The 16346-nt window shown below is 40.6% G+C and overlaps 1 protein-coding gene across 3 annotated transcripts; it reads right to left on the reverse strand.

Moving 5' to 3' along the window:
- Positions 1-424: 424 nt before the first annotated feature.
- On the reverse strand, positions 425-11577 carry LOC104450518 (protein CELLULOSE SYNTHASE INTERACTIVE 3). 3 transcript variants are annotated; one of them, XM_039315702.1, is made up of 8 exons: positions 11420-11577; positions 10832-11011; positions 10023-10176; positions 6647-9716; positions 2910-5454; positions 1927-2381; positions 1540-1656; positions 425-1251 (listed from the first exon to the last, which is right to left on the reverse strand). In XM_039315702.1, exons 3-8 carry the CDS (start codon positions 10082-10084, stop codon positions 1087-1089), a joined length of 6414 nt encoding a protein of 2137 aa, XP_039171636.1. In that variant the 5' UTR covers positions 10085-10176; positions 10832-11011; positions 11420-11577; the 3' UTR covers positions 425-1086. The 3 variants fall into 3 exon arrangements, with proteins under 3 accessions (XP_039171636.1, XP_010063409.2, XP_039171637.1); XM_010065107.3 differs by having other exon boundaries at positions 10023-10214; XM_039315703.1 differs by having other exon boundaries at positions 10023-10217.
- Between the last annotated feature and the right edge of the window lie 4769 nt (positions 11578-16346).

Below are 16346 nucleotides of genomic sequence, written 5' to 3' on the forward strand. Positions count from 1 at the left end.
GTGACATCATCTACAAGGATAGAGGATTGTACATTATTAGTGGACTAATAATATGCCCCATTAGCCTATCAAAGTCTTTAGATTCGGACAATCTTTTACCAATGATGAAACTCACTTGATTTAATGATCCAGATGGACCAGGGTCCATGCACCCGATCCATCTCGCACGGGTTTGGAAGTAGCAATATGCAAGTCAATTCCAGGTCTAGCTGTCTCATATCAAAGAGGCAAAAGCCCAACCCCACCTCAAATCTTTTCCATCTCTCATGACCTTTAATCCAGATTAATCTCAGCCTCGCAAAAGATCACCACTCAAAACTCAGAAGACGGAACTCACATGTCTAGTAAAATAAGTATGAATGAGAAGTTAAAGGACCACCTTCTTTTCTCCCTGCTCCCATTGGACCATAGGCAACATCAAAAGGAATGCAAAATCTTACCTTGGTAGGGGCAAGGTTTAAAAAATACACATGGAATCCCGAAGAATACAATAAATAATCAAAAAAATTGCACCAGATGCCAAACCGCCAAAGGAAGCAATGGCCCCTGCTTGCCCCCATGAGATCCAGCCTCTGAACTCAACGAACAAATCTCTTATTTGAGAGATTATGCAACTCCAGAAGAAATATTCCTAACAACCTATACATCCACTTTTGAGACCATAACAAAAGCAAATGATAATGCTTGCAGAGAGGATTTGCCTCACGAAAGATCACAAGCATGACACAAGTACAATGATTTTGTCAGCTAAGAGCAGCACTATCGGCAAAAATCGATTACGACTGCCAATTTCTGCAAGGATTTTTAACTTGCTAGATCCTAGAAGACTGACCTGTACAGTAGATCTATAATTAGCTTTAGAACCCTAAAGCAAAAATCCCATGACTCTTATCGCCTCTGCTAGTTTGTGTAAGCTTTATACTGTACACCCCTCCAGCAGCACATGCATCAGACTACAAAATCGAACCTTTAAATGACAGATAATTACAAGCAAATCAACATCCTGCACACTATTACTAATCAACCAGCTAACTTCATGACCTTGCCATATTCTGATTTTTCATCCGGGAGGCTAGCTTAATCCCCTCATATGTCATCACCCGGTTGCCTGTTGTTGGACCAGATAATCTCTATTTCAAGCGTTCGGGAAGATCCATCTTTGTTGTTCTCGTGGTTAAGACTGAATAATCCACTGTATACTCCTTCTGTCACAACTTTGTCTATTTGGATAGTCACTCTCCCGAGAGTTGCCTGAAAAGGAACACATCTCATGTCAAATTGAAGAACATGATAATGGTCAGGATGACTTTTAGCTCTGTGTTACTTGCTCATCTAAGTTTAAGTACAGATTACCATGTAGGACTATTAAGCATGGGAATAAGTTTTTAATAGATAAGCATGCATTGAACACACAGTTACATTTATTTAAAGAATTGCCTGGTAAAGGTGCAGGTCGATAATGTGAACCACATATACTTATAGCAATAATAAGTGTCTAGGTTGATATGCTTCAACATGATGTGTTCAGAGCACACAGACCTTCCCAAACGTGTTTTTGCTTTTGCATATGATATGCAGTTTCTGTCCTTTTGGAGGCACATCAAAAGCCCAAGTGAAACCTTCTTTCCATTCTGGACAAATGCTGTGGTTAACCACCTGAAGGAGGAAAATAAAGAAACAGAAAGAAAAATTTTATGAGAATTACAAAATTAATCATATCAGTGTCTAGATGCAAATGTAGCTGCATATTTCATAATCAAAATAGCCATATTTTTAACTTATAGCATACCAATTTTAATCCTTCAAGCACTAACCTAAAAGTATTGGAGTCAAGCCTCCTAAGCTCCCACCAGGAACAAAAAAATATATCAAAGCCATGCCAATGAGGTTCACAAATATTGTGGGTTATCGCGAAAGAAATGTTACCTTTGTTTGTCGTGCAGGAGCATTGCCTATTGTCAGTCGACAGAAGGCATTTGTGCTACCCATTGCCTGTTTTAAGTTGTTCCCTCGCTTAATGGTCACGGTCAAACATCCTGGTAAGCAGTGGAGAAGGCTGTCCGCCCTATCATGGAAACTAGGTGGGCAAGTTTTCATCAACATCTGAAGTATTGGAATGGCCTCTGATGCTATCATGGCCTGTGACTTTGCTATGTCCAAAGCCATGGAGGACCAAGATTGTTTCAACAAACATAAAGTGTCCAAAACAGATTCCTGAGCCGTCTCACTACCAGATTTGAGGGCATTTACCAAGTGCGGGATGCATAAGGTAGCAGCTTCAGATACATGGAGCTTAGGGAAGTTCATAAAAATCACATTTAGAGTTCTCAAGACCTCTTCATTGATGGTTGCCATTGACCACAATTCCTTCTCCAGTGCAGCTGCAAAAGAAACGAACACAATTTGATATATGAAGAAGGACAAAGGGGAAGTTCTGTTAATCTATCAAAACTGAGAAACAAAATGGTGAGACAAAAGTCGGCAGTGAACATGCAATGGAAAAATTTATGAGCTGTTGAAGATAAATACTCATAAATCATATAAAAGGCTTCATGCATGATACACAATGCTACATTGCATTCACATCAGACCCAGTATTGATATATTTCTGCCAGCCGAAAAAGTAACATTGGTCTCAAAGTAAAGGCTTGACATACAGGATCGTAATTTTGCAGTCGAAATGAGGGTTGGCTTCTCACCAATAGCCAACCCAATATTATTAAAATTGAATGATGAAGAATACCATCGCGAGAATCTGGACAGATGGCATACATGGTATCAAAGCATTAGGTATGCAGAGTTTTTTGGCCAATGACAACGGCAACGTAAAGCTAGGAACATACATGAGAAGGAAAAAGTATTGACCCCAGATATGAGTTAAGGAATAATCAGTTACTCTGGTAATGTACCTGTTAATGATCTAATCAGTTCATTGGAGACATATTCTTGGAGGGTGTGATTAGAAAATAGAAATTTGATGAGCAATGCTGCCTGCCGAGCAATTTCTGAATGGGTGGACAGCAGCATTTCCTGAATTACTAATATGCCACCTGCTTCTGCAACAGCCCTCCTGTTAGTTCTGCTATGCATGACAAAATTCTGCAGCGCACAAATTGCGACTATTGTCATATCTTCTGTAGGTTCATCTTCCAGCAAGCTTATCAAAGCACGACATGCAGAAACAGAATCACTGGCTCTAGCATGTCCTTCATGTTGGGAGAGGTCTCCAAGGGCTAAAGCTGCAAGAAGTCTGCCAGACTCTGATCTAGTAAGTGGATCCAGTAGATACTGTGATAAAGGTGCTATAGCATACTTGGAGACTTTCCTCTCTCTAACCCTAATATTATTAAATAATGCCTCAAGCAATTTACCAGATACTTCCTCGCACTGATGAGATCTTAAAAGGTTTAGCAAAGCATCAATTGCTCCAGCTTCAGTCATCTGTTCAACACTCGAGGCATCATTCCCTTCATGAACTATCAAGGCATTGAGAGCAACTGTAACGGTGCTCTCTACTGTAGAATGCAGCATTTTAACTAGGACAACAAGAGGAACTTTGAAATAATACTTTGCATTATAGCACAGAACATTAGAAAGAACTAAAGCAGCCGACTCCCACAATGCATGCGGTGGCCGCGGGTCATCTTGCATGATAACCTTCGCAAGCTCAAATATCCCGCCAGCCTCTGCCACAGCCTTTGGCCAGCTAGTGGATATTTTCTCAAGTGCTTTTATTGCCGTTTGCTGCAAATTGAGGATACCAATTCCAGCAAGCTGCACAAGCGGCACAACTGCATTTTTTGTAGTGATGTCTTGCTGAAAATGTTCCTGGGCTAGAAGATGAGAGAGCAGTTCTGTGCCTAGCTGCTGGATGGCTTGAGATGGGGACTCCAAAAATGAAATCAAAGGCTCTATTGCTTGGGAAGGAGTGAGTTTCAAAGTAGCAAGGCTCTGTGGCTTCTCCAGAATATTTACAAGTGCTTGCAAGGCACTGTGCTGTCCCCATAAGCTGAAGTCCGGAGAATGCAAAAGCGTGAAAAGAGGCTCTACTATTCTTGCTGCAGTTGAACTCCTGGCGATGGCACTGCTGTTGGTCAAAATGCGGAAGAGTTCTGCAATTGAGGAGCACAAGGAAATGGGTACAACAGGGAGTTGCTCAAGACATTTGTCAATAATGCCAGCTTTAACCATAGCCAATTTGCAAGGAGTCCGGTCTTTCCCTAGTTTTATGAGAGCACAGATGCTGGCCTCAATCAGCCGATAATTTGTCCCAGAGACCAGGCCAACGATGAGATCTATGATATCGAGGGCTGAAGCATGCTCCACCAGTCTTTCATCATCCAACAATTTCTCAAGAGCACATATCCCAGACTCCACTGCTGTGCTTAATTCGGATTGCACAAGCACTATGAGGGGCTGAATGCATTTCAAGGCAATTGGGTCTGCCCTAACCTTTGCATCACTATATAGAATAAAACAGAGTTCTGCAGCATCTCTCTTCAATTCCAAGCATGATGCGGAGGATAAAATTCTATATAGATTCTCAAGGGTATTGCCTTCCACTTCAGTAAACACCGCTGCTTTTACCGGATTTCCTGAAGTGAACTTTGTCAAGGCAGCAAGAGCTATCTCTTGCTCACTCTCCGATGCAGAATTTAGCATGTCAACTAATGGTTGAATAGCCTGCCTGGCCAAATCAGAGTCTCTGATGTTCTCAGCATCAAAAAGTTCATGAAGAGCCCTTGCAGCACTAAACCTCGAAGTCCTTGACCCCAGTCGCAGAACAGCTATTAGCTGGTTCAGTGAACTAACTGATGCCTCATACCGGATGATATCAGCATGCATATATAATATCCTCAATAAATCAGCTATAGTAGCTTCCGTTGAGTCTTGAGGGCTCAAAGACAGGTACTTCGTAAGAGCATCTAAAGCTCCAGCTTCAGCCATAATTAGCTTGCTCACATCATTTCCTTCTGCAATATAAGTCAAGAGCTGAACAGCAATGGGAGGGGCACCAGGCCTATCAGGCATTGGTCTCAAGAGGTCCACCAACAAAGGTATAGATTTTCGTGCAGTGGCGCCACTTTTTACATCTTCAATTTTAAAAAGCTGCTCCAAAGCAAGTTGATCAGGGTTTCGTGACAAGAAAAATTCCTCTGACAAAGCAATGAGGTTCGGCAAATCTGACTCTACATAACCAACCAAGTTTATCAACCCCACAACGGCTCCTGAATTTGCAATTGCAAGGTTTATTCCCATATTTCCATGGCAAACAAGACTAGCCATTGCCTGTGCAGCAAAGAATCTATTGATAATTTCATCAGATTGTAGCAGCTGAGCTAGTGAAGGGATAACACAGAGAGTTGCTGGAGACAGTATAACGTTTGCATCTTGAAATAGAATGGCTAACAGCAAGGCAGTAATCCATATGCCCTCTCGATCCTCATATTCAGCCTGCAAACAAAACAGAAATTTGATCATGAACCCCATTTTCAATCTCTGTCCAAAAATCCCCTTCCAATTTGCAACTACGAATGGCACATTGTGTTGCAAATTGTCGTCAGATTGTGCATCAATTTGAACCAGCCCTTGGTCCACTATGAAAATAGTGGCTAATTAAATTTGATATTGTGAAATAATAGCATATTTTCTTTTCAACATAGACTTAATTAAATAATTCCGTCACTCTGAAACATTCTCATTTCCACCAAACCAACTTTTAGCTTCATCCAATAGTTGGATTTGCATTCTTTTCACTTCCTTTCTGCACATTTGTTTGTTTTTCTAGCTGCATTGCCTTGGTGTATATTGGCTCTTTATTTATGATTAAGAAGAAAAATGAGAAATCAATGAACGCTTGAGGTAGTTTTTGCTTTTAACTTGGACTTTTTAGCTTTTTTTTTATTTTTATTTAGTATGGAACACCTTAAATCTTAAAAATTTATGAACTCGCACTTAAAGTCAGAAGTCACATGAAAATGTTTGTTAATGTTTCAAAATTAAAATGATTTTTTTTTCAATTTGATGAAAAATACATGTAAATAGAATTCGTCAATGCTCTGAGTTTGTTGGGGCAAATTAGAATGACTTTCTTAAGTCTAGGGGGCTCAACTTGAGAAAATCATGTTTTGGCAATTTTCCCATGAAATAAAATATTTTCTCCACAATGAAAGCATCATATGTACCCCGTTATCTAGTAAATTTGACCGCTGAACAGAGGGCCACAAGTACATGCTTTGTAGGTGCCGGATTAAGTGTGGTTAGTCACAGATATATTAAAACTTGATAATCTTCAGAATTAACAAGAAAATTAAGGGCGCACTCTCTTGGCAACAATGCCTTGCTTGATTCTATGTGGCTTACACTATCTCTATCTCTGTAATTGTTCATTTTAATAGAAAGCATGCATTTGATTGGCAAATGTCAAAAGAGTTAAAAGATGTGTAAGAGACAGGATCCCAAGCTAAATCCCCTAAATGACAGCTCATCACTTAATGCATTTCAATCAATTTACCTGGCAACTGAATCATTTGCAATGATCACCCAGTGGAAGACTGCGGTGGTGGAAAAGGAATTGAGAAATATATCTTGAACCCAAGTAAATGAGAAAGCAGTTGACAACAGACTAAGAACAAAATAATGCTACCTGTGAACGGGAAGTATGACTGGCCAGCTTGTCAGAAAGAGCCTCAAGCCCCTCAGCTTCCATAAGAGCGAGTCTATTATTTTCATGTGAGGCTGAAATTATTGACAGCAACCACAAGGCAACAGTTCCTCCCAACACTGTGGCGGGATCAGAAACATCAGACTCATCCCCCTCCTGGAAAATGGTTCTTTCCATAAAACCTATGGGAGTTTTAACTCCAATCTCTAAGCAGGAACAGCTGGAATCATGCTTTGTCATATCCACTAATGCATATATTAGGGGTTTGAGGTATGCGGAAGACTCAAGCTCATCAAGAGACTGCTGTTTGTGCTCTTTTGCAGCACAAATTAACAGTGCGGCCCCACCAACCCTCACTTCTAGGCTGGCTGAATTGATGATTCTATTAGCTAATGAACAAATAGATTGTGATCTTGCAACCAAAAAGTCACCAAGTACAGCTGGTTGATCCCCGCAAAGTCTAGACAGTATCTCTATGGCTTTATCTTGGACTAAAGGGGGGGCCTCAGCCAGGCAGCGGACAACAGATTCTAAGCTTGATGGAACATCAGCAAGGGCAGACCATGGGGTATAACTCAAGTTTGTGTCCTGTTTTGTCCTAGCCAGGAGGGCAACTACTTCCAGTGCATCCATAACATCTGTTCCATCCATGTCCATTGCATTCAAAGAATCAACAAGGGCAAGAACGGTGAAGCGACAGTGAGCATGTCCTGTGAGCACATGACCCACTGGAAAATGCTTGAGTAATTGATTAAGTGCACGTGATGCATTAATCTTGCCTTCCAGTGAACCTTCACCAAGTACTCTTGTCAGAGCAGAAACCACATCTTCAGCAAGAGCATCTGCGGCAATCTGGGGTTCACATAGAAGATTGGCAAGTGCAGCCACTGCAGTCTCAGCTGCTTCAATTGATGAACTTTTGGCCAAACTAATTAAAGGATTTACATCCGCTTCAGTAATGCAAGACAATTTGTTAGCTTTTTTACTCTTGGTGGGACGAGAAAGAGCGCTCAAAGCTCGTGCAGACTGAGTTGCAATCACTTGAGTATCACTGGCCAAAAGTTTCATGCAGGGATGAATAATCTCATCAGTTGCTAGACTTTCACAAATGTCCTGTCTCAAGCTAAATATATCTGCTAGAACAGAAGCAGAGCATTCTTGAGTCTCTTCATTTGATGAATCCAGAACCTGGACAAGAGTCTTTAACGCTTTATTTGCAGCAGACCCATTGTACACCAAATCGCTCTGGGATGCCAAAGTCAACACATGACCCAAAACCCTAATTATGTGAGATTTGGAACTGGGACTATCACCCAGGAGCAATGCTAATAACTGATTGATGGTGGGTGAATCTGCAGCCCGCACAATCGTTATGAGCGCCTTTGCTGATGCTCCTTGTCCCTTTGGTCCGCCACTCTTTAAAAGCCACAACAGCGATGAGATAGCTCCCGCACTTTCAACACAAGCACAGATATCATCACTATGGCAAGACAAGTTCCATAGGATGAGTGCAGCAATCTCCCGGGTTTTCTGCGATCCTGTTTCTAACAATTGTACCAATGGAGGGATCCCTCCAGCAGCAGTGATTGCCCACTTGCTGTCGTCGACTTGGTTCGTCAGAAGTGCCAATAATTCAACAGCATATTCTTGATGCTGTTCGGTTGATAAACCCAGCAATGATATTAGCAACTGTATTCCTTCCCTTTTTCCAATGGACTCCCAAAGGCCCAATCCATCATAGCACAATCTAGTCAAGGAGAGTATCAAATCCTCTTGTACATCTGCGGCTGCCATCGTCGTAAGTCCAATAAGCACCTTCTTCGCTTCAGCATGGTCAACCCATCTGGATAGATGAGGATTACCATATAGGCTGGCCATGGACTCTAGGATGCGCTCTTGAACCAATTTATTATCCCGAGGCTTCAGTAGTGTGACTAGAATGTGTTCTATGTGTGTCACGTTGAATGGTGCTTCCTCAACACTAGATTTTTGCTCAAAGACCATCAGAGCATAAGCGAGTGCTCCAATTATGTCACCAACAGGTGCAGCTAAACGAGAAGACTGTGAGAGCTCTCCAAGGTAACCGACAAGCTCGGACATCCCACCACAAATGTTTGCTAAAGCTCGTGTTGCATGGCCCTGCAAAGCTTGGCCAAATCCTCCTTGCATACATTCTTTAGAAGGAGCGACTACAGCACCAATGAGAACTGGGATACCATCTGCATCCACGACAGCTTTCTTAGCTGTGGTTGACGTAGAAGAAAGAGCCTCCAAGGCATCAGCAGCACTAGCACGGACAGAAGCATCATTTTGCCGACCCACCAGTCGTAACAAAACTTTGACAGCTCCAGAATTTATCACTTTGGGAATGCTCTCGCTGAAAGCCAATATAAGACGGGCCAAAAGAGCGGCAGCATTTGACTGAGCAGCAGCATTATCAGAAGACAGAAGACCGATGATAATATCCACACCCCCAGCCTCAAGTGTAACTTTCCAGTAACCATCCTTGTCACCACAGAGGTTCCTTAGTGCCCCAATAACAAAACCCTCAACCACTTTGTCTTGTTTGTTCTCTGGATCAAGTTGATCCCATAAGGTTGGTACTACGCTTTCAGTAACAAATATCTTCATACCCACATGATCGCCTGAGAGCCCACCACCTGAGACTTCATATATTGCTTCAGCTGCTGCCTTTCTTGCTTCAGTCAATTCGGATTTCAAAAGTGAAAGCAATGGCGGGATGCAACCACCAAGAAGGACTCTCAAACGTAATTCTTCATCTTTGCCCAAAATGCTGAGCGTCATAGCAACATTTACTTTTGCCAAAGAAGTTCCACTCCTAAGAATTGATATGAACAATGGCATTGCTTGGGAATGAGAACCAATAAGCATCCTTGCATCCTTTCTTGCTTTGGCAATACTGAGTAGACGAGTTGTAACGAGCTCTTTTTCATGTGCTGAAGACATGTTGGTATGCAGTTGCTCAATGAACTGAGCAACTGTGGCCATTGTGCTTTCTGTATCATCCAGTCCAGCTGCTCCATTTGACTCCCTATGACATAACACATAATTGTAGATTACTGTATGACGGCATGCTCCAAGAAAAGGTATTTGAAACGTAAGCTCACTACAACCCTCAATAGCCCCCCACAAAAAAAAAAAAAACACATATATGTACACACACAAAGGGAATAAAAGACACGAGAAGTGTAACAGAAATTTGAATTTGAATTCTACTGGGTTCTTTTCAATAAGACCGGCAAGTACTTATAAGCATGGATCCATCAAGAGTTGCTTCCCCTTTGCCTAATACTCTAATTAAAAACACATGGGCAAGATTTGGAGAAGAGACACTCACTGCCGATGAGAAGTCAATGAGACAGTAGACTCTCTTGGTTCGGGAGAAGCAGACTTTGACATCTGCACCGATTCTGTGCTTCAGCTTTTGCCCTTTAACTCCTGCAGATCAAGGAAAAGAATTCCACCTTGTCGACTTGTTCCTCTTCTCCATTCTACATGGAGAGGCAAAGTGCCAGATAAGACCTCGAAACTGCTGGAAACAAGTTCCAATCAAGTTTTCAAAAATATTTGATAGAATCAAACAAAAGAATGGCGATTCAGCATCCATGTCCACACGCCCGTATGTAACAAGAGCATCTGGAGTTTGAGAGATCTCTCTCTCTCAAAGAAAGCAATAACAGACATGCATTCTGTAGGGCAGTAATGACCATACTAGGTCCACTGCTTCTATAATTTAGTCTACCACATGACAGAGAACAAAATCATTCACTTTTCCTCACACCATTCCATGGGCACATCGCACAGTAGCCCTCCTGTCTCAACAACCAAGCAATTATCAGATCATTAATATTACCAAGGACTTCTATCGACTTGATTATCAATTCCCACTTCCCTATCTTAACTTTCCATACCCAAAGGTGGGTCAGGGAGCCCATCCCCGATAACTTCCCGCCCTTCCTCCGACGAATTCACACAAGATCAGCAATGATGCTAGGAGCACGATTATAACTTAAAAATAGAAAAAGCAAGCCGATTTTTGAAATCCAAACGCGTTACCGCAATAGTTTTAGTTAATTCAAACGCTGAAGCCTCGGGCAGCAGTCAAATCAGTCCAGCAGTATGCTCATCAGACCAAGAAAAGCGTACATCTCGGAGACAGAATCAGAGCGATGCGCAAGAACTCCCGCCGGCCAATAAACAAATAACACACCTCCGAATGCCCACTTCAAGTCCTCGCCATGGAATGCATTCAACCGAATTTGCTTAACCACGAATCGACAGCTCACTCAACCGACACCTCCCTCCTCCTCGTCCGAAGCCGAGCCCCTGGAGACCAAATACCAGCCATCAACAAAGCATCGAACCGCGACCGAATCCGGTCTTCCATCCACGTAAACGCGCAATCGCGAACGAGCAGGCTGCTCACTACTTTATTATTAAAAAAAAAAAAAAAAAAAAAAAAGGAAGCGAGAGAGAGAACAGCCGGGCGCCGCGATTCAGCGAGCTCAATCAAACAGCAGAAGGCGAAACGGAAGGAAAAAGAAGCAAAAAGAAAAAAAGAAACAAAAAGAAAAAGAAAGCGAGGGGGACGAGCAGATCGGATCAGAGGCGGCGTCGCGGAATCTCTTCTCTCGTCCCCATCGAAGCGATGGGGACCGACGCTTCCGCCGACGCGGGAATGCATGCGTCAACGGACGAAGCACGACGACCGCCGCCTCCTTCCCCGCACTGTACCTGACAGACAGAGAGAGAGTGTGTGAATCTTCGCGAGCAATCCAGTCCAGCTCAGAGCTTAACGCCAATGGTGGCCGAAAATGGAGTCCGTCTAGAGAGAGAGAGAGAGAGGGAGAGGGAGAGGGAGTGAGTCAGTGTCAATTCGTTTCTTTTTCAACGTGCGTTCATTGCCTTTTGCTGCTCTTCTTACTACCTCTGTCATTTTCTTTTCGTTTCCCTTCCGGATTTATTTTTTTCAATTTCTCTCTCGTTTTATATTAATTATCTCCTTTTTTTATTTTTTTCTTATTTTTTTCGTTTATTTGTTTATTTATCATAAAGCAACCTTGAAATGATCACATTTCAACACTACCTAGTCTAATCACTTAACTTCGTGCATCTAATAATTAACAAGTAGTTATTGTGGCGGACGCGATATCTTTATCTTTTTTCTAGCCTAGAATCGAATTTGGGTCCTTCTAAAACTGTAGCATCTCATCCCCTGTAACTGAATCGCCATCAGATTTGTCATTTAAAACATGAAAAAGACATTGCCGACACTCGATTCTTATAATGAATTATATTTTTTGAACTAATTTTTCGATTGACATTATGGCATCCAAATTTGGACTTTTCTCAATATGGAACGTCAATAATTTATTGTCGAAATCGTACATAATCATTTCGATAAATGTTCATGCCATGAGTTTTCTCACTCTCATAACACAATTAAGAAGTTATAAATAGAAGCAATGATCAATCTCTTGGGATTTCTGTACAACCTTGACCTGTACCCTTTTTTTGTTACGAAATTCCTTTTACTCTTAACATTTCTTTTATTTCTATGCAAAATTGAATACATTAACTTTTTGGGAAATTTCAAAAAAATAAATAAATATTCCTATGTATAGTAGGATCATGTTTAGCACAAAGAAAAAAATGTTCAATTTAAGTGTTTTTTTTAATACCATAAAAAGCTTCAAAGTATACTTGTTGTAATACAAATACCTTGAAACTTTTTTTTATATTATAAAAAATCATGAATTTATACTAATATGACAAATATGCTACCAATGAAACTGAAATAGAGAGTCGTGTCATAGTGGACAAAATTTAGGGATTTTGGCGACATAGTTTTGAATTTTTTTAATAGCGTCCATCCCTTTATTTTATTATTATAATTTTCTAAAGGAAGTTGGCCATATATGCTGTGTCGTTTCCCCTGTTTTTCGGTCAGTTATTTTCGGTTGGTGGTGTATTGGAAGCTTGCGCAGTGAAAAAGCGGGAGAGACTGCTGCGCGAGAGCGCTAGAGGGGAGAACTTTGGTGGTGCTGGATGTGGGGGCGGCCGTGGATTGGCTATAGGTTGTTCTGCCGCCGCTGGCAGCTAGCAGCAGCTACTGCTGCTGCACTTCTCCACCTGTTTGGTCAGTCAAATGTTCAAAGCGCCCCCTGTTCTTTTTGGGGATTCCCGCACTATTTTGCTTTTTGTTTTTTACCGCTTTGATTTTTCCCTTCTTGTATTTTCACTCATTTTGTTTTATTTTATTTTTCTCGCCCTTGATAAATCATCAATCCCCCCATCACGATCGAAAGCGACCGGCGGTTTTCCTACGGGGCATGTCAGAGTCGGGGAGAAGTTCCCGTGCTCCCATGTCCACCGTCCAGAAAGGAGGGAGAGGTGGGGGCATGCCATGTGATGGGGGACGAGCCACTGATGATCGGGGGGAGGGGGCCCTTTTGGGTGCTTGGGAGCCATGGAAATGGGATTATTGTCGGAAAAACAGTTCACATAATTTTTTGACAATTTATTAATCGAATTCTAAACTTTTCGATTATATCGATTTAATCCTGAGTTTTTAAAGACTTGTCAGTTTAATCATAAATCTATTACTTTTATAATTAGCTAAGAAAGTTACATTGTCAAATCTTCAAAATATTTGGGATTAGAATGACACATCATCAAAATGTTTAAGATTAAATTTACACAATTAAATAGTTTAAAACACGATGGGGACATGAGATAATCGTTTAAAAAGTCATTAACTTATTATACGATGATCAATTTAGTCTTAAACATTTTCAAGATTTGCCAACTCAATCTTAAATTTTTCAATTGTCTCAATTTAATTCTAAACCTTTTGAATAATTTGTCAATTCAGTCATAACCCTATTAATCAAGCAATTGGATGGAATGATTGCATCGACAAATTTTTAAAATGTTTGGAATTAGATCTATAAATCATCAAAAGGTTGAGAACTACATCGGCACAATTGAAAGTTATGAGTTAAATTGACAAATCGTCAAAAACTTTATAATTAAAATATTTAAAATTGAATAAACCTTCATATAATAAATTCACGATTTGTTGGACATTATTTTTGTGGGGACATCACGGTACGTCAAGCATCAACGATCACGTTTTGGACTGTGGTCTGAACTTGAAGACCACCATCTTTGAATAAATAAATAAATAAATGATGAGCAGATTTGTTTTAGGCTTTGGGGAGGAGACGAGCATGTGCCCCAAAAAAGGACAAAAATCGGTTCTCGTGACGATTCTAACTCCCCACTCCCTCCCCAACTTTTTAAATTTCTTATCTGACAGGAGATGATCTGTGAGGAAGCCAGGACTGGTCGTTTAGATCTGGTGGATGGCTCTCGATTGGCATCTTGCACATGTGGGTTCGAAATCACTGTCGCTACCCATATAATCATCTAATCTCGTATTAGAATCAGACCATATTATAAAATAATAAAATGCTCCACAAATGACGTGGCTTTTCGCGTTCAATCACCTCTGCCGACACAACTCCAACGTGTTTTTTTTTTTTTTTTTATGCAGATCCCACCTTCGAATGACCTTTTGTTTCTTTTCCTTTTTCTTTATTCCGTTTTTTTTTCAGTTGCCAAAATCTTGCGAAAATTCGATGAAGATGGCAAATCATATTATTTAGGTTGCAGTTAAAATTTAGGCGTGGCTGTTATTTTCAAGGAAATGGAGATCTAGACGGCAAAATTCCCATTTTTTTCATCTAATCTAACGAGACTTAAGATCTATTTATTTCGTGAAAAATAAATAAAAAGATGATCATTTGTATTGCTTGAATTAATTAATTAATTAATGGAACCCATTTATTTATTATCGATAACGATTTATGTTTGAATATTTCATAGATAATAAATAAATAAAAAACTTCATTCATTCATTCTTATAAGCGAAATAAGTAACCATTTTTATTAATATATATTTTAATAATTCATTTTTCCGTAAAAAAAAAAAATGGACTCTTCATTCTTTACTTAGTGCCAGCAACCTTTGATTCTATAGGGATTGGAAAGAAAGAAAGAAAATTAATTTTTTGGGTTTCCGATGCTTGTGGGTTTAGACGACAAGGACAGGGCGGTTGAGACTTAAATCGGTTGGAGCACAGACACGGTAGGTTTTTCTATCCTGGTTTGATTGCTGACAGCAGCTTGAAGCCACCGTGTGGCGCTGTTGGACAGGACAACTCGACGCCCTCCCTAAGAAGACGTAGCCCGGTTTTGGCCCTCTTCACGTTTAGTTTGTGTGGAATCTAAGGCCACCACGCATTGGAAAACTCGTCGGATCTCAAACCTTGTTGTCTACTCCGATCAATGGAAACTGTTGCTTCCAGGATCTCGATTTTTTTCTTTTCCTTTTTGGGTGTTTGACTCTGTCGGTCGTTAGAAAATGTCTATACGGAACGTATATAAAAAGTAGTGACGTCAATTTCGAGAGATGACCGGAATTTTAGAGCCTATCCCGTTCATCAAATTCGGTCCACGTCATTTGCACATACGATTACGAGGAGTCGGGAGGGTGATTGAATCTTATGATATAAGGAAGTGTGATGGGTTAGTCTTACCAAACACTATAGGCACTCGCACGTGCGAATGGAAACCATTTGGAAGGGCAAAAGGGCAAAAGGCTAATTGGCGACGAGAGGGGTGATGGCGATGTTGGGAGCTTGAAACGGAGACATAAGATTCATTTGGATACAAAAAGATACGAGACAAGCATCCTTTTCCGACGTTACTTGTGTTTGTGAGTAAATCGGGGCACTACGAGGATTTTGTGGCCACAATTAATGTCATGTCTCTTGCATTATCTCACAAGTATGAAGATGTTTCGTCCAGATTCCATGTTAGCATATATCTTTTAGGAAACTAATTGACCCTCACATAATGACAAGAAAATAATAGGTAAGATGATTTCAAAGTCAACAAGAAATGACACGATGATATAAGGATTTTAAATGTACTTACATCTTACATTCTCTCTCTATATATATAATCGATGTGTATGTAAATTTGGCCACTAGTTTTTAAAAATGATGTAGTATCTTTTATGTAGAGAGACGTGCCCTATTCCAATTTATCGACTATCCCTAATATATTATTTATGGGGGGCATGGATTAATCCCAGTCCAAACCAAGATATGGATTAGACCGACCGATTTTAGGTGATTTCCACGATTCTTGGGAGGAATTGGACTAAATTGATGAACCAACCTGGAGTACATTATTCAGCAAAGCAATTAATCGTGGGTGTAAATTCACTTTTTTATTAATTGATTCTTTGCAATTAATAATTTTATCCCACACTAAAGTAACTTTCTGAACTTTTGCGAAAGAAAATAAAATGTTGAAAAGAAAATAACACCACCTAATCTTGAGATATGCAAGTTTGTTTCAATTCTAGGGTGGACAGGATTGGTTCCCGATTCCATGGCTAGGAATCGACCATGTTTGATCCAGTTCCAATTTTAGAGCAGGAACTAAACCACCCTAAAACTGATGGCCCCCTAATAATTATGGAATCGGCAGTGTTACATTTAAATCTCGGATTGGACACATCGACCCATCGATGGATAGCAATTTTCCCACTTCTTCACGGAGCAATAACTCATGGGTACAAATAATT

This window comes from Eucalyptus grandis, chromosome 6 (genome assembly GCF_016545825.1).
Source record: "Eucalyptus grandis isolate ANBG69807.140 chromosome 6, ASM1654582v1, whole genome shotgun sequence".
NCBI lineage: Eukaryota > Viridiplantae > Streptophyta > Magnoliopsida > Myrtales > Myrtaceae > Eucalyptus > Eucalyptus grandis.